Below are 24,133 nucleotides of genomic sequence, written 5' to 3' on the forward strand. Positions count from 1 at the left end.
CCTGCTACGTGTTGAATTCAATAGCTTCAACAAGTCAAGGGGTCTCCCACTTGTTCGCCATCATTGCAGAGGTCGCAACCGGGTACCCAATACCCATACCCTACCTGATACCCGGCTACCCGTACCCGGCCGGGTACGGGTACAGGTACCCGTTTGCGACCCTGGTGCGGCCGGGTACGGGTACGGGTAGACCATGAGTCACTGGTGAGTAACTGTTTGTCACTCATTTGCCAACGTCTTGTCTCTTCTCACAATTCAAGTTCCTAGAATCAACCCACCCGCGCCTGCAACATGGCTTCATCCCAGAGGTCGCAATCAGGTACCCGATACCCGTACCCTACCCGTACCAGGCCGGGTACGGGTAGGGTACGGGTACGGCCGGGTACGGGTACCCGTTTGCGACCCTGGAGCGGCCGGGTACGGGTAAAGAATCAAAACCCGTTTGCGAGCTCTGCATCATTGTCGACGCACGCCTGGAATCTTCCCCACTTTGCTCTCCAGAGGCCAGGGAAGTTTGCGCATTTCTCGCGGCGTTGTTGCAAATTCTCAGAGGTGTCAACATTTTCTCTTGAAGCACCCCCCCCCCCCCCGCTGTGTTTGGCGCGGCCACCTCTTGCCCTGAATCGCATCGTCGTTAGGCTCACGGTCTCGAACATTTGACGCTGTAGGGGAGGGAGCGGGGAGGGGGGTAGGCGCGATCCGTAGTCGCATAATGCAGCCACGACAGCTCCGTCGCTACCTCTTCGCAGCTTCACGTTGGCCGCTCGAATTTAAATGAAAATACAAAGAAAAAACTTGGTACGTAAATGAAAGCATTTTCATAAAAAATTCGTTCAATTTCCAAATAAGTTCCTGTTGGTGTTCTTTGACGCTGTTTAACACCTAGTCGGATTTCGCGACTAATATCATCCATAATAGAGGTTTTTTGGGGGGGTTAGATCGCGTAAATATATAAATGTGTCGCTAAACCCGCCACCACCCGACACAGCCAAATAGTAGGGGTTCGTCACGTAAACAGAACGTGGCCAATTCGTCACTAGGACAACACACCACGTGTGTGTTGGAGAGCCAGGCCATAACACCTCCAACACACCACGTGTGTGCTGGAGAGCCAGGCCATAACACCTCCAACACACCACGTGTGTGCTGGAGAGCCAGGCCATAACACCTCCAACACACCACGTGTGTGCTGGAGAGCCAGGCCATAACACCTCCAACACACCGCTTGTGTGTTGGAGAGCCAGGCCATAACACCTCCAACACACCGCTTGTGTGTTGGAGAGCCAGGCCATAACACCTCCAACACACCGCTTGTGTGTTGGAGAGCCAAGCCATAACACCTCCAACACGCCACGTGTGTGTTGGAGAGCCAGGCCATAACACCTCCAACACACCGCTTGTGTGTTGGAGAGCCAGGCCATAACACCTCCAACACACCGCTTGTGTGTTGGAGAGCCAGGCCATAACACCTCCAACACGCCACGTGTGTGTTGGAGAGCCAGGCCATAACACCTCCAACACGCCGTGTGTGTGTTGTAGAGCCAGGCCATAACACCTCCAACACGCCGCGTGTGTGTTGGAGAGCCAGGCCATAACACCTCCAACACACCGCTTGTGTGTTGGAGAGCCAGGCCATAACACCTCCAACACACCGCTTGTGTGTTGGAGAGCCAGGCCATAACACCTCCAACACACCACGTGTGTGTTGGAGAGCCAGGCCATAACACCTCCAACACGCCGCGTGTGTGTTGGAGAGCCAGGCCATAACACCTCCAACACACCGCGTGTGTGTTGGAGAGCCAGGCCATAACACCTCCAACACACCGCGTGTGTGTTGGAGAGGCAGGCCATAACACCTCCAACACACCACGTGTGTGTTGGAGAGGCAGGCCACAACACCTCCAACACACCACGTGTGTGTTGGAGAGGCAGGCCACAACACCTCCAACACACCACGTGTGTGTTGGAGAGCCAGGCCATAACACCTCCAACACACCACGTGTGTGTTGGAGAGCCAGGCCATAACACCTCCAAAACACCACGTGTGTGTTGGAGAGCCAGGCCATAACACCTCCAACACACCACGTGTGTGTTGGAGAGGCAGGCCACAACACCTCCAACACACCACGTGTGTGTTGGAGAGGCAGGCCACAACACCTCCAACACACCACGTGTGTGTTGGAGAGGCAGGCCACAACACCTCCAACACACCACGTGTGTGTTGGAGAGGCAGGCCACAACACCTCCAACACACCGCGTGTGTGTTGGAGAGGCAGGCCACAACACCTCCAACACACCGCGTGTGTGTTGGAGAGGCAGGCCACAACACCTCCAACACACCACGTGTGTGTTGGAGAGGCAGGCCACAACACCTCCAACACACCGCGTGTGTGTTGGAGAGGCAGGCCACAACACCTCCAACACACCGCGTGTGTGTTGGAGAGGCAGGCCACAACAATGTTGTTGAAAACATCGCTCGTGGTGATTGTCAAGGGGGGGGGGGCAGCGAGTGGAGGGGCAAGGCACCCCCCTACCCCCCCCCCCAGCGCTCGCTAAGCTCCCGGCCACGGTGAGACAAAGCCCGGTCACGTCCCTGTCGTCAGCCAGGGGGAACCTCCACCCCCTCGCCCCCCCCCCGATAGATCGACAATGAGCTCGACTGTCGTGTGAGTGAGTGTGGGGTGTGAGTGTGTGTGTGAGTGAGGTGTGATTGTGTGAGTGAGTGAGTGTGAGTGAGTGTGTGAGTGAGGTGTGAGTGTGTGAGTGAGTGAGTGTCAGTGAGTGTGTGAGTGAGGTGTGAGTGTGTGTGTGAGTGAGGTGTGGGTCAGTGTGTAAATGAGGTGTGAGTGAGTGAGTGTGAGTGAGTGTGTGAGTGAGTGAGGTGTGAGTGTGTGTGTGAGTGAGGTGTGAGTGTGTGAGTGAGTGTGTGTGAGTGAGGTGTGAGTGAGTGTGTGTGAGTGAGGTGTGGGTCAGTGTGGGAATGAGGTGTGAGTGAGTGAGTGTGAGTGAGTGTGTGTGAGTGAGGTGTGAGTGTGTGTGTGAGTGAGGTGTGAGTGAGTGTGTGTGAGTGAGGTGTGGGTCAGTGTGGGAATGAGGTGTGAGTGAGTGAGTGAGTGAGTGTGAGTGAGTGTGTGTGAGTGAGGTGTGAGTGTGTGTGTGAGTGAGGTGTGAGTGAGTGTGTGTGAGTGAGGTGTGGGTCAGTGTGTAAATGAGGTGTGAGTGAGTGAGTGTGAGTGAGTGTGTGAGTGAGTGAGGTGTGAGTGTGTGTGTGAGTGAGGTGTGAGTGTGTGAGTGAGTGTGTGTGAGTGAGGTGTGAGTGAGTGTGTGTGAGTGAGGTGTGGGTCAGTGTGGGAATGAGGTGTGAGTGAGTGAGTGTGAGTGAGTGTGTGTGAGTGAGGTGTGAGTGTGTGTGTGAGTGAGGTGTGAGTGAGTGTGTGTGAGTGAGGTGTGGGTCAGTGTGGGAATGAGGTGTGAGTGAGTGAGGTGTGAGTGAGTGTGTGTGAGTGAGGTGTGAGTGTGTGAGTGAGTGTGGGGTGTGAGTGTGTGTGTGAGTGAGGTGTGAGTGTGTGAGTGAGTGAGTGTGAGTGAGTGTGTGAGTGAGGTGTGAGTGTGTGTGTGAGTGTGTGAGTGAGGTGTGAGTGTGTGTGTGAGTGAGGTGTGAGTGAGTGTGTGTGAGTGAGTGTGTGAGTGAGTGAGGTGTGAGTGTGTGTGTGAGTGAGGTGTGAGTGTGTGAGTGAGTGTGTGAGTGAGTGTGGGGTGTGAGTGTGTGTGTGAGTGAGGTGTGAGTGTGTGAGTGGGTGAGTGTGAGTGAGTGTGTGAGTGAGGTGTGAGTGTGTGTGTGAGTGAGGTGTGAGTGAGTGTGTGTGAGTGAGGTGTGAGTGTGTGTGTGAGTGAGGTGTGAGTGTGTGGGTGAGGTGTGGGGTGTGAGTGAGGGGTGTGAGTGTGGGGTGTGAGTGAGTGTGGGGTGTGAGTATGGGGTGTGAGTGTGGGGTGTGAGTAAGGTGTTGATGAGGTGTGAGTGAGGGGTGTGAGGGTGGTGTGTGAGTGTGAGTGAATGAGGTTTGTGTGTGAGTGTGTGGTGTGAGTGAATGAGGTGTGTGTGTGAGTGTGGTGTTAGCTATGAGTGAGTGTGGGGTGTGAGTGTGTGGTGTGAGTGAGTGAGGTGTGGGTGAGGTGTGAGTGTGGGGTGTGAGTGAGTGAGTGAGTGTGGGGTGTGAGTGAGTGTGGGGTGTGAGTGTGGGGTGTGAGTGAGTGAGGTGTGAGTGAGTGTGGGGTGTGAGTGTGAGGTGTGAGTGTGTGAGTGAGTGTGTGAGTGAGTGTGTGAGTGAGTGAGTGAGTGTGAGTGAGTGTGCGAGTGAGTGAGGTGTGAGTGTGTGTGTGAGTGTGTGTGTGAGTGTGTGAGTGAGTGTGTGTGTGAGTGAATGAGTGTGTGAGTGAGGTGTGAGTGTGTGGTGTGAGTGAGTGAGGTGTGGGTGAGGTGTGGGTGAGGTGTGAGTGTGGGGTGTGAGTGAGTGTGGGGTATGAGTGAGTGAGTGTGTGAGTGTGGTGTGAGTGAGTGTGGGGTGTGAGTGTGGGGTGTGAGTGAGTGAGTGAGGTGTGAGTGTATGTGGGGTGTGAGTGTGAGGTGTGAGTGTGTGAGTGAGTGTGTGAGTCAGTGAGGTGTGAGTGTGGGGTGTGAGTCTGGGGTGTGAGTGTGGGGTGTGAGTATGGGGTGTGAGTGGGGTGTGAGTGTGGGGTGTGAGTGTGGGGTGTGAGTGGGATGTGAGTGAGGGGTGTGAGGGTGGTGTGAGTGTGGTGTGTGTGTGTGTGAGTGTGGTGTTAGCTATGAGTGAGTGTGGGGTGTGAGTGTGTGGTGTGAGTGAGTGAGAGATGTGTGAGTGAGGGGTGTGTGGTGTGTGTGAGTGTGGTGTGTGTGAGTGTGGTGTGTGTGAGGGGTGTGAGTGAGTGAGGTGTGAGGGAGGTTTGAGTGTGGTGTGTGTGTGTGAGGTGTGAGTGTGGTGTGTGAGTGAGTGTGGTGTGAGTGAGTGAGGTGTGAGTGAGTGAGGTGTGAGTGTGGTGTGTGAGTGAGTGTGGTGTGAGTGAGTGTGGGGTGTGTGAGTGTGTGAGGTGTGAGTGAGTGAGGTGTGTGTGTGAGAGTGAGTGTGAATGTGTGAGTGTGTGTGGGTGAGTGTGAGTGATTGAATGTGTGAGTGAGGTGTGTGAGTGAGGTGTGTGTGAGTGAGGAGTGTGAGTGAGTGAGTGTGAATGTGTGAGTGTGTGAGTGAGTGTGAATGTGTGAGGTGTGAGTGAGTGAGGGGTGTGAGTGAGTGTGGGGTGTGAGTGAGTGAGGGGTGTGAGTGAGTGTGGGGTGTGAGTGAGTGTGGGGTGTGAGTGAGTGTGGGGTGTGAGTGTCCTGCGTGAGTGCGGTCTGTGTGTGAGTGAGGCGTGTACCTGGGCTGCACCGTAACTCTCATCATGAAGAAACTCGACGTTTGGCCGCATGTTGTGGCCGTGCTGCTTGACTCCGGGGGGCTGCCCCCGCCCTGCACCGAGTGACGAGAGCAGAGAGAGACACGAGAATGAGGAGCACGCACACACAGCGAGAGGGGGGTAGAGTCCCACTCGCTGAGCCACTCACTCCTCACTCACTCATGCCTCACTCACTCACTCACACCCCTCACTCACACACACACACCACATACACACACCCCTCACTCACACACCTCACTCACACACCACACTCACACACCACACTCACACACCACACTCACTCACACACCTCTCTCACACACACCACACTCACCTCACTCACACCTCACTCACACAGGTGCTATAGGCTGCTGTGGGGGGCTGCGCTGTCTGGGAAACACGATCCTATTGATGTCCTGTACTTGGCTCGGGGTCGGGGTAGGCATGGCCGTAGCCGAGGGGCCGGGAGTAGCAGTAGCAGTCAGGATGGGCTAGGGGAGATGAGTGGGGGGTTGTTTAAAGGGTGGAACGGAATCAGGTTGGTGTAGCGAGGATGATTGTTGGTTATTGTGCGTTGAAACTTCTTTCGCACCGTATACGTCGCCAACCGTGCTAATCGGAGGTGCGGGGGAAAGACAACAAACTGAACACAGTTCTCAAGGAATGAGTTTGTCGATCTAGATGATTTGTGCATAGCTCCAGTGGCTTCCTAATATCGGACGGAAGAGCGTTCCAGACTGCCGCAGAAGCGCATCTGAAAGCGCCGCGCGATGCGTGCGGTGACCGCCGCCGTCTTCGTTCGACGGTTGAGCCACGAGCCGCCGCCGCAGCGAGGGATGAGCGGAGTTTGCGTGATGACCCTCATCGGGGCCTCATCATGCATTCACTGGCTGAAAACAACTTAAATAAAAACCTAATGTAGCAGCAGTGGCAGGACCCTCGTGACAATGAGCCATACGACTCAGCGTGCCTCTCCTGGATAGAAAAACAATCAATTGCTACGTATTCTATTGTTTGGGATTGCTGGGAACCTGGGTTGGATCCCAGGATCTCAGCCGTGCCAGCGGCTACAAGTCTTCATCTCTCTCTGGTGTAGATTAATAACAGCAGATTGAAGATGCAATTTTAGACGTTGTCATCCACTCAATTGTCTGTTCAGAAGCAGAGTGGGTCTCGCCCATCCCTCGCCAGCGGCGGAGTGTTTACGATGCGGTCGATTGGTTTTGCCGGGTTCGTGGCCACGCGCAATCGCAGGTCGCCGGATCTTTCGATGGCGCCGTCCGTGACATCGGCCCGGCCGCCTCGGCCACGTGGCCCGGTCCCGATTGGGTCGACGGCTCGGCCCGTTGGCGGGCGTGGAAATCTGAAAGCGAGATGTCCCGCAAACTCCGATTAGCACGGTTGGCTACGTGCGGTGCGAAAGAAGTTTCAACGGACACACACACATACAGGTTCGACGGGAGTGACCCCGTACGAGATTGTGGCGGCTCCGGTAATACATCTCTCGGATGAGCGCGGCCATCACGAAGCCGATGAGGGACTGGGGCCGTCCCCCACGCGGTCGTCTGCGGAACTTTGCGTGCGACGTGGAAGCCCCCGGGGCTCTGGATTGTCGGGTCACGAGATGCCCCTGAGGGCTAAGAAGGAGGGAAGGGCCCAAGTGGGTATTATTACCACATTGCGAAATGTGGTAATACACACGCGGTCATCGGACATACTTATCTATTAACCCGTGGTAAAACGAACATATTTTATTCGGCCCAAGGTGAATTCATTACTCGCTACACTCATTTTTTTACAACAACAAAAATATTAACGTCTTTATAAATTTAGCTGCTGTGACAAAGGTCAAAACAATGAAACAAATAATCCAATTGTCGGGCGATGGCCGCTCAGTTGTTACTTCAACGTGGAATGGTGGACATACCTGGTGGACATGCCTGGTGGACATGCCTGGTGGACATGCCTGGTGGACATACCTGTCATCCCCTTATCAGTGCCCTAGCTTATCACAGACCAATTCAGACCTTACTGGTCACCCCCGTGTGACCCTTATACATCTCAACGTTGGTCCCATCACAAGGGAGAAACACAAACAGATAGACAATTTTTTTGCCCGTATTAAAACGGCTGTACGCCGTATGGACCTGAAAACTCAATTTCCCTGTACAAGAATACGGCGTAAACCGTGTGGGTTAACAGCTAAAGGAGGGCCTAAAGGAGGGCCTACACAAACTATGAGGGCCTCAGAGCGGCGTTCTTCATCGCAAGGCCCGCGGGCCCCTGGCGGCCCCTGGTGGCCTCTGGCGCGGTCCCCGACAATACACGAAGAGTGAAAACACCGCCCCATCATCATCATCGTCATCATCGTCATCATCGTCATCATCCTCATCATCATCATCGTCGTCGTCGTCATCATCATCATCGTCGTCATCATCATCATCATCGTGCTGCTGTCAAACCCACAACGGTTGCAAATGTGTGACGGCCCCTCACAGCGATGATGTCTCATGGACGAATGTTGCCCCCCTACCCCACCCCCTTCCACCTCTGAAGATTAATGAAGAACACCGGCCCGAGGCCTGGTTTAGCCCGAGGGTTAATCCGGCTCTGCTCGGGTGGCATCTCCATTGTCCGACACAAGTGCTTGACAAACCCACGGCATCCTGCCTCTTTCACTGCCCCTCTTCGTATCACGCCCCCCCACACCAAATGGACTTTATTTCCATCTCAATGTGGGAGAGGTTAGGATTTAAACAGAAAGAGAAAAAAAACATTCCAGGAGGATAGATTTTTTTTTCCCCTTTCGCTGGTTTGGTATTTATAAAGTGCACTCGAGTTTCGGAAGTGTCTCTCGATGCGATACAGAACAAGAGCGGGGCCCTACAATGGTGCCTGTGTGCGGTCGTTACGTGAGTGTTTGTGTGCGGTCGGTACATTAGCGCTGTGCGAAGTCGGTAACATGGCTGTATATTATTTCGGGAGAACCAATCCACGCGACCACGCGGGGAGAGAGAAAGAGACACGCAAACTCCAAATACACAGCAGCAGGCATCGTCAGAGTCGGATTCGAACCCACGGCCTTCTGCATACCAGGCGAGGTAGCTAACACCTCGCCACCGCGGCGCCCTGGCTGACGATGTGCTGTCTCAGCATCTCGTGTAGCCACCTCGCTGGCGAACCGGTCAGGCTCGCTGCACGATGAACTCCCACGTGAGTTGTCTGGGCCCCCGGGGTGGGTATACGACCTCTCAACCCCCGGGGGGGGTAAGCTCACCCCTGTCTCGACTCTGACGTTGCCTTTCGCCAATTATGTTCCGATTGTGTTCTCGGCGTCAATGTCCAGAGAGCGGTGAGGTGTGTGCCTGCCACTCCCTGTTTCGGGTTATTCCTGTTTTGAGTGCCCCCCCCCCCCCTTCATAGGAGCCCCCTCCCACCAGCCGGTGGGCTCAGAAAGGCTGTCCCCGTGTGAGATGTTCTGGCTTCGTGCTCAACTCGTGTTGCAGCGAGGCAAAGGGCGGAGCTTGACTTGAGCAGTGGGTTCGGATACCTGAGGAATGGGTGGGACTACCTGAGAAGTGAGCGGGGCTACTTGAGTAGTGGGCGGGGCTATACTGGCGGTGGGCGGGGCTACCTGAGTCGTGGGGAGGGGCTACTTGAGTAGTGGGCGGGTCTACCTGAGGAGCGGCCGGGGCCTCACTGGCGGTGGGCGGGGCTACCTGAGTAGTGGGGAGGGGCATTTTGAGTAGTGGGCGGGGCTACCCGCATAGTGGGCGGGGCTACTTGAGTCGTGGGGGGTACCTGAGTAGTGGGCGGGGCTACCTGAGTAGTGGGCGGGGCGTCTTGAGTAGTGGGCGGGGCTACCTGAGTAGTGGGCGGGGCTACCTGAGTAGTGAGCGGGGCATCTTGAGTAGTGGGCGGGGCTACCTGAATAGTGGGCGGGGTTAATTGAGTCGTGGGGGGGGGCTACCTGAGTAGTGGGCGGGGCTACCCGAGTAGTGGGCGGGGGCTATATTGGTGGTGGGCGGGGCTATCTGAGTAGTGGGCGGTGCCTGTGAGGTGTGGGCGAGCCCACCCTCTAAATATTTGTCAAACCACTGCTGGATGAAGGCCTCCACATGGCACATTGTCAATGGGTCTTTTTACTTTACGTTGCCATGCTGGTGAGTGCTGATTGGTGAAGTGTTAAGAAATTTCTTTCCAGGTGGGGCGTGCGCCTTATAATCCAGAAGCTGTACGTGTCTGTATGTGTCTATGTGAGTGTGTGTGTCTGTGTGTGTGTGTGTCTATGTGAGTGTGTGTGTCTGTGGTGTGTGTGTGTGCGACCACTGTGGGGAGCGGTGGCGCAGTGGTTAGCGCTACGCTGCGCTACGAATCCGGCGACCCCGAGTTCGAGTCCCGCTCACGGCCAACACCGGTGACGATTATCTGAACGGGTCCTGGACCTCCCCTAGGTCGACTCAGCCTCAAATCAGTACCTGGTGCGTCGTGTAAACATCGCCACTGGGGGAGACAAAGGCGGCCGGGCGTGGTGCTGGCCACCCACCCCCTCGTGTGCCTTATCGGCATTCATTGGTGCTACTCGCTCACAGCACTTGCCCCAACAGTCTGTTGAAGGCTATACGGGGCATCTTTGTCTTTGGTGGGGTGTAGACCCTCTTCAGATGTCACTCGCCACTGATGCGAGCCGTGTCCTGGGAACTCCTCGTGCTTCCCGGGACACGGAGCGAAGCGTCTTTTAATTCGGGACAATCTCGATCGAGCCGCGGCCACTCAGGGTGTTGCATTCCGACAGCTCTGGGGGGGGGGGGGAGGTGGGGGGAGGGAAATAGGGGGGGGGGCAGTTGGGGGGGAAGGTGAGGGGTAGGTGAGGGGAGGAAAGTGGGGGTGAAGGTGGGGGTGGGAAGGTGGGGGGGGGGAAGGTGGGGGGGGAAGGTGGGGGGGAAGGTGGGGGGGGGAAGGTGCGGGGGGGGCTGGTGGGAAGGGGGAAGGTGGGGAGGAAGGTGGGGGGGGAAGGTGGGGGGGGGGAAGGTGCGGGGGGGGGCTGGTGGGAGGGAGGAAGGTGGGGAGGAAGGTGGGGGGGGGGAGGTGGGGGGGGGAAGGTGGGGAGGAAGGTGGGGGGGGAAGGTGGGGGGGAAGGTGGGGGGGGGGAGGTGGGGGGGGGGGCTGGTGGGAGGGGGGAAGGTGGGGAGGAAGGTGGGGGGGGGAAGGTGGCGGGATATGTGGGGGGAGGAAGGTGGGGGGGGGGAGGTTGAGGGGAAGGTGGGGGTGGGAAGGCGGGGAGGAGGGTGGGGGGAAGTTGGTGGGGGGGAAGGTGGGGAGGAGCATTGTGGTGGCGTCTGGAGCTGGAGCTTTGCAGAAAAGTCGTGGTGGATTCACTAACCCCCCCCCCCGCCAGGGCTTAAACAAAAAAACAACTTCCTTGACGATGACAATAAAAGGAGGAATCGCCGAGGTGAAGAGACCGGACCTGGCCCGGCACGATAATCCCTCCTGAGCCGCGCACAACGAATTCACGAACCACTTGTGCCACCCACCGCCAACCCATCGCCGACCTCCGATAGCAACTTCAAGAAGGGCCCATTCAAAAACGTCCATGTGTCAATGAAGAAGGGGCCGTTGCCCGAAACGTCGTTTTTTTCCACTTCAAGGCCACGCGCAGTGTGGTTATTGATGAACGTGTTGATATTCTTGGTTCTTTCGGTAAAGTCTTTTTTTTATTACTTTCAAGTTCTTTTTATTTTAAATTTAAATTTTATTGTATTTATATTTTCTATCTACACTATACACTACACTACTATACACTACACTATGGTACACTACACTAAGCACTACACTACTATACACTACACTACTATACACTACACTATGCACTACACTACACTATACTCTACACTACTATACACTACACTATGCACTACACTACTATACACTACATTATGATACACTACACTATGCACTACACTACTATACGATGCACTACTATACAACACACTATGTTACACTAAACTATACTCTACACTACTATACACTACACTACTATACACTATGATACACTACACTATGCACAACACTACTATACACTACACTATGATACACTACACTATGCACTACACTACTATACGATGCACTACTATACAACACACTACGTTACACTACACTATACTCTACACTACTATACACTACACTACTATACACTATGATACACTACACTATGCACTACACTACTATACGATGCACTACTATACAACACACTACGTTACACTATACTCTACACTATACACGCCACGTTGGGCTCTATCGAGGCCCGTCGTTAAGCGATTGGTCGTTAAGAGGGGTTCTCTTCGTACGTTGTGCGGTGCCTGTTCTGGATGAGCGCAGTGCCCACACGGCTGGGGAGCGTTGGTAATTATCTTCATGGGCACGCCTGTCAACCCCTTATCAGCGCCCTACCTCGTTACAGAACCATTCAGACACCTTATTGGTCACCCCGTGCCCCTTATACATCTCAACGTTCATCCTACAAAGTCACAATCACAAGGGATATACAAACAAATAGACAAAAAACATTTGCCCGCACTGAAACGGCTGTAACGCTGTACGAACCTGAGAACTCAATTTCCCTGTTCAAGAATACGGGTTAAACCGTATGGGTTGACAGGTTTGCATTTGTGCATCAGCAGGGGCACAACTATGGGGGGGTGGGGGGTATGTGGCAGCGTCATGCCCAGCCGGCCACAAGAAGTGGGGGGGGGGGCAAAGCAACAGATTGACAATTTTTTTTTAATGTTAAGCAAAATTGTTATTCGACAAAAAAAATCTGAGAACAATAACCTATATAGTTATAGCCTACATATTATTGTTGATAGCGGGTTAAACAATTAAACAACAGACACAAAAACTCCATCCGTATCGATTTCAGTAAAAGTGTCGTGGGGAGAAAGGCGGGGGGGGGGGTAGTGAGGGGGCGGGGGGCATAGCCCCTCCCACCGCCCCCATTGAAGTCGCCCGTTGCGCCGCTATGCATCAGGTAGCAACCCCGCGCCTGCCGCGGTTTGTGCAAACGTGAGCGAGCGAGTGGACGCACACCACATACAAAAGTCCCACGGGGAACGAGGTTGATGTTGCTCCGACTCACAGCAGTGAGCGAACGATTCCCCTTGGGGGCGCTTGAGGACTCGTGGATCTCGCGTGGTTCGCAACAGCAACATCAACACATACCCGTCAACCCGTACGGTTTAGCCCGTATTCTTGTGCAGGGAGAGTGGGGTTTCAGGTCCATGCAGCGTACAGCCGTTGCAATACGGGCAAAAAAAAACTGTATTTGTTTGTGTTGATCCCTTGTGATGGGACTTTGTAGGATGAACGCTGAGATTTAGAAGGGACACGGTCTGACCAATAAGATCTGAATTGGTCTGTAATAAGGTAGGAGACAAAAGGTTGACAGGCATGGCAACCACCAACAACAAACACATCCATTCTCCTGTTGTTTTCTTCCCAAAGAGCCCTCTCCCTTCTGACTCAGGTGAGACCCACAGTAGGTCGAAACTGGTCCAGAGTTGACTTGCTTCGTCAATAATAATCGGGGCGCCACCGTGGCGAGATGTTAAGTACCTCGCCTGGTATACAGGAGGTCGTGGGTTCGATTCCGACGTTTTTTTTCATTTTACCAGGTAAGGCCCACTGAACTATTTAGCTCTTTTTTCAGAAGCGACCTGGCCACAAATAATAGCTCAACAAAGTGGCGTATCGACATGTGTTAAATCTATGGCAACCAAATACTCGAAAATGCACGTTGATTCAAAATGTGGAAGGGAAAACCGAATAAAATCCACGCGACCACGGGGAGATCACGCAAACTCCAAATATACAGCAGGCGTCAGTCCGGGGTCTAAGCCACGACCTCCTGTATACCAGGCGAGGGAGTTAACATCTCGCCATCAAGTGCAGGTGCTTGGTGGATTCTTGCTTCGCAAGGCCGTGAGAGATGAGGACATCGTGGGGAGAGGCCTCCATGGCTGATGATGATGATGAGCATACATTATACAGAGAGAGTGAATTGCATAGCAGGGTCCTGTTGAAAATTACTGGGTATCGGTGGGAAATGAGCCACTGGTCCCAGCTTTGGCTGGCCTTGTTGTGGATTGATCATGGCTGATGATGATGAGCATACATTATACAGAGAGAGTGAGTTGGCAGCAGGGTCCTGTTGAAAATTACTGGGTATCGGTAGGAAATGAGCCACTGGTCCCAGCTCTGGCTGGCCTTGCTGTGGATTGATCATGGCTGATGATGATGATGACGATTTGGCGACAGCTCCCCTGGCTGTGTGGCTCGTATCCAGTGTAAGTCGCTTTTCCCTCTGCCCATCGCGTTGAATGGCACAGCAGCGGCGGCATTTTAATTGCAATGTTCCGGAGCCTTTTGGCTCCCACGAGTTTGGGGCCCCCTCTGGCAACGCTTCACACGGCAGCTGCGTGTGCATGCCTCCGGAGGCAGCTGATGTAAAAGTCTTAAATGCAGCCTAATTACAGCGGCGACAAATAATAACGATAATAGTTACCGCTACCGGCGGGGTTCACAGCGCACACACACACACTTGACTCGCGACCCCCAGGTGGCTGGTTCGACTCGCTCGCCCGGCGGGGACGTTGGAACGATGGGGCCACGTTGTTGTTTTTAAACCCCCTCCCTCCACCACTCACCCCCCCCTCTTAGAACGCGTAAATATGTGAATGTGTCGTAAACCCGCCGCCACGCAGCCAATTAGTAAAGGTTTATCACGTAAACATAACGCGCCAATTATTTACTAGTTCAGCACACCGGTGTGTTGGAGAGTAACGAATTGGCACGTTCTGTTTACGTGACGAACCTTACGAATTGGCTATGTCGGGTGGTGGCAGGTTTAACGACACATTTATATTGACGCGATCAAACCCCCCCCCACAAACCCCTCTATTATGGTTCACATATCGTTACACGCATATGCAGTGTGTGTGTGTGTGTACACGGTGTAACCGTGTGTTGGTGTGTAGCCTTCGAGCGTTCCACAATACATCATGTCCACATGCTGTCGAGACGGTTTAATGTACGCAGCATGCATACACATAGCGCCTCTTACTTTAATGACGATGGTGGTGATGATGACGATGATGATGATACTGTACATAAGCCACATTTAACAAATCTAGTACTGTGACGTTTCACTGATGATTACAACCAGCTTCATCAGGCAATCAGCCACAATTGTTTGGCTACACCACAGTTCGTCAATTGACAGGTCACGTGTGGTGGGGTAAAGTGTGGGTACTCCTATATTTTTTTAAGACGTCGTCAGGTCGGGGTGGAAGAGTAGGCCAAAAATACCCTTTATTTGTTGAGTTGCTTGTTTATTTTTTTTGCTCATATGGGTTTTGATTTTGATATTTTTTTTCAGCCAATTAATGATGAGTTGTGTTCATGATACACGCGGGAGAACACCATAGCGAGGGGAGAACGCCCTATCCCCGTACAGATGGAAACAACAGGCGATGAGCCCACTTGCTGTACTGCCCTCTGCTGGCGAGCCAGGCAAATGCCACCTCCTCGACGTACACGGGAAGAGGAGTTCCACGGCCCATCTGCGTGCGATCCACCAATCCTCCACGGCGCTGGACTACAGACCGCGTCCACAGCCCCAACCACGTCTTGTACGTTTTGACAAGCCCCTTCATAGGATCATTTTCACATCGGGAACAATAATATAGCGCTGCTTGTGGATAGGCGGGACTTACACTCCCGTGGTAGTGCCGTACGCCCACACTCCCCATTCCCGGCGTGGCTTTCGGGCTGCCAACGGATTCTTCCTTTAAGCTGCTTTGAAATGCCGTGGCGTTCACGCGATTCGTTGGACGCAAATCCTCACTCATCATTAACATCGGTGTTCACGCGATTCAGCGTCGTTTGCTGTAACATCTGGCGCGTTGTTTGATCTCCGCGCGTCGCCCGGCAAGCCACGTTTAGGGTCCCGCTCAGAAGGTCTTCTGAGCAGCGTGGAGGCCTGACACGTGTCGTGGATTTGTTGTTGTTGATGCTGCGTATAATCATAATCAGCCGTGGTGGCGAGATGTTAACTTTACCTCGCCTCGTACACAGGAGGGCATGGGTTCGATCCCGACCCCTGATGCGTGCTGTACATTTGCAAGTTTGCGGTCTCTCTCTCTCCTCGTGGCCGTGTGGATTTTTCTCCGGGTCCTCTGGGTTTTCCATCCGCGTTAAAGTGTGTTTAGTGTGTGTGTCCAATTGTGGGAAGCGGTAGCGGAGCAGTTAGTGCACTGCGCTATGAACCTGGCGACCCGAATTCGATTCCCGCTCACGGCCGGCACCAGTGACGATTATCTGAACCGGTCCTGGGCCTTCCCTAGGTCGACTCAGCCTCAAATGAGTACCTGGTACGGTGTGTAAACATCGTCACCGGGGAGACAAATGCGGCCGGTCGCGGTATTAACCACCCACCACCCCCTCTCGTGCCGTGCCGGCCTCCTTCATAGGCGGTGCTCGCCAACAGCCCTTGCCCCAACAGTCTGTTGATGGCTACCCAGTAGAGTCCTGGGGATTTTGTTTGCCTTTCACATTGCTCGTTCAGCTGCCGCGCTATTGCGGCCGGCGGAAGAGATTTTAATGCGTCCGAGAAATGTCTCGCTCAGCAGATTAGGGTTGCTCCCTGGAGCGGAACGAAAAAAATGTCGCAACAAACTGGCTGGCCAGTCCATCAAGTGAGTATCCATCCATCATCCGCGTCGTTGGTATCATCATCATCAGCAGCGTTAGCCGGTATCGGCCGCTGGGTTTGCCTCGAGGTCAGCCTTGCGCTCGCTGACCACTCACTGAGCCAGCTTGCAAAGTCAGCGGTTTGATTCCGTGACACTGATGATACCTCTAAACAACAAAAACTCTCTCCGGTAGTGTGCGACTGTGGTCATCCAGAGCAGAGGGCGTGGTACAAGGAGACTTCACGGCGATGATGATACACTCCCGCTACTACTCCTGCCGCGGCTGTCGGCTGGGCTCGGGCACCTCAATGTGAAATCGTTGCTCTGCATCAGCAGCCATACGGCAGCACGCCAGACTTGTAAAAGTCAAAGGCCGCCGGTTCAATCCCCCCCCCCCCCCAAAAAAAAAACGGAAGTTGAAACAAGGGGCATGACTATTAAATCCCACCCACACCACCCCCTCCGTGTGTCTACCCAGCGACGTGTGAAGTGGGCTCACCACGGTCAGGTCTGAACGGCAGGGTCGGCGCGTCGTTACGTCCCTCATACACGCCCACACGTAGGCCATTCGCAATAAAGGCAACATCATTATTATTCTTATTACAAGGAATGTTTCCCCAGGAATATTTTTTTCACGACGGGTCCTGCAAGATTTTCGCTGAAATAATAAATTATATTTGTTTAATCAACAATAATATTTGTTTTTACATTGCACCCTATATATGCTGGGGCAATGTTCTTAACTGATTTTTAGAGGGGGGGGGTGTGGAGGGAAGAGCACTTTCGCCGATAAGACATCATCAGTGAGGGCCCGCCACACATGTGAAACCACTGGGTGTTTGACATCACAATGTGGTGTTGTCACGTGTTGCTACGCCGACGCCGCCGCTGCTGCTGCTGCACGTGGCTGACTGTGATCCAGCACTCTGGAGGCAGCAGCGAGGGTTGGTGGATCACCACTGCACCGATGGGCCGTGAACCTCCCCTTCCCGTGGGCGTCGAGGAGGCGCTGTACCCTGGCTCGCCAGGAGACGGCGCTCAAGCAAGTGGGCGAATCGCCATCCGTTTTCATCCGTACGGGGGATCCTGTATGTATGTTGAACTTCTTTCGCACCGTACGTAGCCAACCGTGCTAATTGGAGGTGTAAGAGTGTTGCCCCCTCGTGCAAGGCTTGGGTTTTTTTTTCGCTCTTGGTACTTCGGTTTCCGCCCATGTGTGTAATAAACACGACTCCAGACGATTTGTGCATGGCTCCAGTGGCTTCCTAATATCGGACGGACGAGCGTTCCAGACGGCCGCAGAAGCGCTTCTGAAAGCGCCGCGCGATGGGGTGACCACCGCCGTCTTCCTTCGACGGTTGAGCCAAGAGCCGCCGCCGCTGCGAGGGATGAGCGGAGTTTGCGTGATGACCCTCATCGGGGCCTCATCATTCACTGGCTGAAAACAACTTAAAATCATCACCCGATACAGCAGCAGGACCCTCCTGCATGACGACTACGACTCGGTGTGGCTCTCCTGAATGCATACGTCAATTGTTAAGGGGTCGCGTGTGGTGGGCCAGAGTGTGGATACTCCCACCTCGAGCAAGAAGACATCAGGCAAGAGTGGAAGAGTAGACCAAATCCTCTCGACAGGGATTATTGTGGCGACTCTTCTGCCGGCAGTGGAGACTCTTCTGACAGCATCCCTGGACTTTTATCTTTTACCTTAACGAACAACAAACAGCATGCGAGAGGAATTGCCAAAGTGTGACTTCAGCTGTCGCAAGAGTCAGAGGCCCTGCGCATCGTGGGGTTTCAAAGGGACGCCAACGTGTGGAAAACATCCAAAAATATGATAATATTTTCCATTAACTCTTCAATTTTCCGTCTGAACAACAATAATAACAATACGTTTATTGAAATCACAATTATTATTTCAGTCACGTCCCTAAACAGAGAGAGAGATAAATTTGGAACTCCTTCAGTCGGCAAATCATCGCAAATAAGCCAAAAAAAATCGGTTTTGAAGATGACATCACAGAGATTCTCCTGGAGTGACTTCAATACGCGGCTATTAAAATATATAAACGCGCCCCTCCTTTCTCCCCTCAAGACGCACCCATGCCCCGCCGTGTCACGCGGCGTCTTGAGGATCTAGGACTCTTACGCAGTCATTCATTCATCCATCCAGAATTGTCCACGGACTGCAATCAGAATCAGCCGCGGTGGCTAGGAGATGTTAACTACCTCGCCTGGTGTACAGGAGGCCGTGGATTCGATCCCGACCCTGACACCCGCTGTATATTTGGAGTTTGCATGTCTCTATTTTCCCGTTGTCGCGTGGATTTTTCTCCGGGTCCTCCGGTTTTTTCCCCATCCACATTTAGAATGAACGTCGCGCGTTTAGAGTGTTTGGCTGCTATATATTGCCACGGGATGATAAGCCACTTCGTCGAGCAATCATTTGTGATAGCCAGGTCGCTTCTGGAAAAAAAAAGTAGCTATACAGCTCAGCGGGGCCTCACCTGGTAAAACAAACAAAAAGTTTAATGGTCTTAAACATATGCGATTTGAGCAACAATGTCTTTAGTGTACGTGGGATGGGAGATTGACGAGTTCTGTAACCATTAAAATGGTTGATTTACCTCTCTCCATTTTATTGAACGAAATATTAAGTCACCGTAACGACGATCGAGGAATTTTCGTTTCCGTGCAAAAATGTCGTACACAGGGCCAGCTAAGTTTTAAATCCAACAGCCGGTCCCGCATCTCTGATGATATTGTTGAACTGTTAATTCCACTTGAAAGCATTTCTTAGTTTTCACGCTGTGAAGGTTGGCAGTTCCTTCTTCGAGTGCGACGTCTGGGGGCGGAAACATTTTACGTTGTGAAGCAGTTTGATGAAGTTGCTCCACGTGTTTTACGATTTCGTCTCCGTCAATGGTTAAGGTTTCGTCTTGCTCTGTCTCTGTCTCCAATCTGCGATTTGCCAATCATGAGCTTCCTCTTCGCAGATTTCAAGCTTCTCGTTGTGACGTCTCCGACCACCTAATGTTGCGTCCTCCAGCAGAAACAAAAAATAAATTAACGTTTCCAAACGTCAAACTTTGGATGAATCTCTTTACCGCGTACTCATCGGTGACTTGGCTGCGAGCCCGTCAACTCAGCCGAGTTAATCGTCGCGTGGCCACACGGATTAACATTTTAGCCGAGTTGTGGCATTTAGGCTCTGACATCTTGAGCCCTTATGTAGCAATTACAGCTCATCTGAGCCACCAAACTGAATTAGCGTGCATCGCAATACCGACCGTGCGTACGTAGTGCGTTCAACTTTCGTTCGATCCGTACGTAGCCACCCTTGCTCATCTAGAGGTGCGGAACGAGGAGTGTAATGAATGCCCCCCCCCCCCCTGTACGACCACAGGCATCCACCTCCCCGGTGGCGTGGTAGCGTGCCTGCCATGGGCCCTCTAGCGCTAGGAATTAAATGGGCCCCATCCGCCCCCACCTCTATCCAAGTCCCTCTCCTTCTTCGTAGCCTGGCGCTTGCCTCCCCCCCCTCCTCTGTCCCGTAAGGCCTCAGTGCAGTTGCACCGCCTGCACACTCGACAGCTACACCACTGTTAAGCTCCCCCCGGACTCTTAACTCGGTCCAGTAATAACGCTTTCAATGTAAGACTGGCTAAGTGGTCATTCGCTCATTCATTGACTCGCCTACCGGACTGTGAAGGCCTGAAAGAGACTCCTCTGTCCCTGACTAAACACACGAGCAAGCCGTGGCAAGCTGTCAGATTCCCAAACCGGTCGGGTGGGTTTCATGGCCGCTTTGTGGCAGGGAGTCTGAGGTCGAGAGAGAGAGAGCGAGGATGCTTTTGACTTTTTAAACAACTTTTATTGCCGCCAGCAGCAACAACACTGGAGGCGATTTCGATATGAAATACACAAAATCACCAGCAAATAAATGAAAATAAACGCTACAAATCCACGCGCCGTGGCGCTAAAAGCACCGCGCACAACACGAAAGAAAAGTCACGTGGTGGTGGTAGTGGTGGTCATCGCGCACGCCATGGTGACGAGCGAGCGCTTCAGAAGGTGAACACGAGGGTGTCGTCCACGTTGGTACAGAGGGCGTTTCTCGTTCTGTACAGGGAGGGAGAGAGCAGGAGAGAGATGGAGAGAGAGAGAGGAAGGAGATGAAGAGGAAGGGAATGAGAAGTCGAGGGATGAAGGGAGATGGAGGAGAGAGGATGACTGAGAGAGAGGGGGGATTGAGAAGGAGAGGGAGGAGGGAAGATGGGGAGTGAAGGAGGGAGGGAGATACAAAGCGAGGGAGTACGATGACGAGGGATGCAAGTGGGTGGAAGAGGTAATGAGAGGGAGGGGAGCGATGGAGCAAGGAGGGAAGGAGGGGGAGGGCTGAAAGGAGGAGGAGGAGGGAGGGAGGGGGGGAGCAGGGTGGAGTGAGTGGAGGTGAGTGGGCGGAGCCCGTGAGTTGCTGCTGTGCGAGGTCTCGGACAGAAGGAAGGGCTGAAGGTGGGACCCCCACATCCCACACTCTCAGCCAGGTGCGGCAGCAGCAGCAGTAGCGACGACGACCAGCGTGGATCTCGGCTCGCACGGACCCTCCGCTTGAGCACACACAGCGCCTGCAGCGCGAGCAGGCAGGCAGGCAGCCGCCAAGGTGAGCAGCGGCTGCGTTCCATCGGCCCTTTTGCGTTCAGTGTGGAATCTTTTTTTTGTCTTGGGCGCCGTACGTAGCCAACCGGAGGTGCGGGAGGGAAGGACAACAGGCTAATCACGACAAGTCAGTTGTAAAGAAATGAGTTTTCAATCCAGAATGCGTTTTCAATCTAGAATTAGTTTGCAATCCAGAATGAGTTTTCAATTCAGAATGAGTTTTCAATATAGAATAGTTTTTAAATCCACAATGAGTTTTCAATCCAGCAATGATTTTTCAATCCAGAATGAGTTTTCAATCCATTCAGTTTTCAATCCAGCAATGATTTTTCAATCCAGAATGAGTTTTCAATCCAGAATGAGTTTTCAATTCAGAATGAGTTTTAAATCCAGCAATGAGTTTTCAATCCAGAATGAATTTTCAGTCTAGAATGAGTTTCAATCCAGAATGAGTTTTCAATCCAGAATGAGTTGTCAATCCGCATTGAGTTTGCAACCGTTTCGTGCCCAGGTTGGCATTTCACTCACCCTCTGGCAGATCTCGGTGGGGCTGCGTGACCGTGAGCTATCGCACCGCGCCACACCCTCCACTCCCGCAGAGCCCGCTTGCTCGTGGGTTGAGTTCATATCCACACGTGGGTTGACCCAATCGCATCACTATCAGCATCGACATTCCCACTGGGGTCTGTACAGTGAGCACCAAACAGTGAGGGGTTGCACCACTCGGCGGAAAGGTCCACAGAACAGGTTTGTGTTTGTGATTAATGTCCCGGTGCCTGGCATGGTAATGTGGAGTTTAGGCCCACTGGTGCAGGACTGCCGGCGGGTATGAGCGCCATTCAGTGCCGATGTGGACACTGCCTCGTGCAGGAGAGTCTGCCCGACTCCTGCTGCTACTACTGCTGCTACTCCTGCTGCTACTCCTGCTGCTACTGCTGCTGCTACTGCAGTTGCTGCTGCTACTGCTGCTGCTACTGCTGCTGCTACTCCTGCTGCTGCTGATTCTGCTACTGCTGCTGCTACTCCTGCTGCTACTCCTGCTGCTACTGCTGCTACTGCTGCTGCTGCTACTCCTGCTGCTGCTGATTCTGCTACTGCTGCTGCTACTCCTGCTGCTGCTGATTCTGCTACTGCTGCTGCTACTGCTGCTGCTACTCCTGCTGCTGCTGATTCTGCTACTGCTGCTGCTACTCCTGCTGCTGCTGATTCTGCTACTGCTGCTGCTACTCCTGCTGCTACTCCTGCTGCTACTGCTGCTACTCCTGCTGCTGCTGATTCTGCTACTCCTGCTTCTCCTGTTGCTATTCCTGTTGCTTCTCCTGCTACTTTTGCTACTGCCGCTGCTCTTGCTGCTGCTATTCCTGCTGCTGCTGCTGATTCTGTTGCTCCTGCTGCTGCTGTTCCTGCTGTTGTTCCTACTGCTGCGACTCCTTCTGCTGCTGCTACTCATGCTGCTGCTCTTGCTGCTGCTGCTGATTCTGCTGCTGCTCCTGCTGCTCTTGCTGCTGCTCTTGCTCATCCTGCTTCTACTGCTGCTACTGCTGCTGCTGCTACAATACGAGAGAGCTGTGCTTGGACATGTGTGGCCCTGAGCTGCAGGGTCCACCGGGGTCAGACGGACACTTCGGGCACTTGAAAGATGCGGGGGAAATGAGTGCGTTGACGAAGTGGCTTTTTGTTTTACTTCGGGAACGTAGTTTGTCAATCACTTAACCCTCGTGATTCAATGCAGACTTCTCACAGGCGAGCGCACGGTCGTATCAGACTTGACACTCGGGACGAACTTACTTGCTTCATTGCACGCTGTGGTGCTGGTGGCACTATTGGGACACACGTGTAGAGTGGACAACAGCGTTGTTGTTGTTGTTGTGAAACATGGGAGGAGCCGGAAAGAGCGTTAGACCTGACACGCGAATCGTGCTACTGGTGTGACGCCGATGCATCGCACGTGTTCATCGCTGTGCTTTGCTTTGCCCAGCGGCTGTTTCATTCGAATGTTTGCCCACCCCCCTGCCCCCTTGGCGTGTGTGCGTGGTGGGGTGTCTCCGGACGCTCCGGTTTCCTCCCACGTGCGAACACTCACTAATCGACGGAAAACACCTTAATACATCGAGGACCGCAGAGCGCTTCGGCAATTGTTGGTAGTGGCGGCTCACCCGCGTGGCTGCCTTCCCAGCTCCACCGTGCTTCCTCCACCTCGCGCCTCGGAGTCGTTCTCTCTCTCTGTGTGTGTGTCGGTTGCGCATTAGAAGTTGACAGCACAGCACTGTTGCTGTATTAGGATGAATAACGGGTGGAGGACATTGCCACGACAAACGCAGAGACTGTGGCCATCGCGAATAGAGAGGCCCCCATCCCCCCAGCCCTTCGTGTGGGCACGCGCATTCATCTCCCCGGCCCCAACCTTGCTCCTGAATGGATCTGCACCTGCGCGGAGCACGGTTGGCTACGTACCGCGCGAAGGTTTTTTTTTGTAACGAACATCAGTTGGTTCCTCACTCATTTTCAGAGGTGGGGGGTGGGGAGGGTCACTTTCGCCGATAAGATATCATCAGTGTGAGGGCCGCCACAGCATTTAAAACCACTCGGGGGTTTGACAGCAGCACGATGATGATGATGATGCTGCTGAGTGGGGTGTTGTCACGTGTTGTGTATTGTGGGGGGCCACGGTAAAAGTCACCGGGGGGGGGGGGGGGCAGTGGCTCGCGGGCCTTGCAGTGAACAACACTGCCATAGACAAGTTCCATACACAGGGGATGGTAGTCCCCGTAAACATGCCAAAGTTGAGCCAACCTTGGATACAGTGTGCCGGATTAAGCTAGTGCGGGGGTCTGTAGCATATGCTATAAAGGGGCCCTAAATATAAACAAACACGTAAATATTAAAACACATAAATGTGTAACTTGCATAGTAAAGTAATTGTGTGTTTTTAATTTGCTATACAGCTAGATAATACGACAAATCGCTAACCTTAAACACTCAGTCGTTCATGAAAGTTGAAGGCAGTATAGTACTATAGTAATAGAGCAAGTGCAGAATCACTGAACCGGAGTTGATAGTTTGAAAGCATTTAGCGCGGGGCCCTTGTTGTAGGGCTAAACGATTAATCGATTTTAAATCGAAATCGCAATTTGAAACAATGCGATTAGCAAAGGCTACGATTTTTTGCGATTTGAAAAGTCCTCTTACTTTCTTATTGTAATTGTTTTATTTTTAATAATTATAACTTTAATTTATTTAACTTAACAATTGTTCTATGTTTGATTGTTCTATTT

General features: G+C 53.1%; 1 protein-coding gene across 1 annotated transcript in view; it reads left to right on the plus strand.

Moving 5' to 3' along the window:
- Positions 1-20,518: 20,518 nt before the first annotated feature.
- LOC144724779 (uncharacterized) overlaps positions 20,519-24,133 on the plus strand; it is a 146,952-nt gene continuing 143,337 nt past the window's right edge. Inside the window, exons 1-2 of the mRNA XM_078604166.1 lie at positions 20,519-20,534; positions 20,674-20,862. Of these exons, the coding sequence (XP_078460292.1) occupies positions 20,519-20,534; positions 20,674-20,862 (205 nt within the window). The remainder of the gene's footprint in view (positions 20,535-20,673; positions 20,863-24,133) is intronic.

Source organism: Lampetra planeri, chromosome 21, assembly GCF_965212315.1.
Source record: "Lampetra planeri chromosome 21, kcLamPlan1.2.h2, whole genome shotgun sequence".
Taxonomy (NCBI): Eukaryota; Metazoa; Chordata; class Hyperoartia; order Petromyzontiformes; family Petromyzontidae; genus Lampetra; species Lampetra planeri.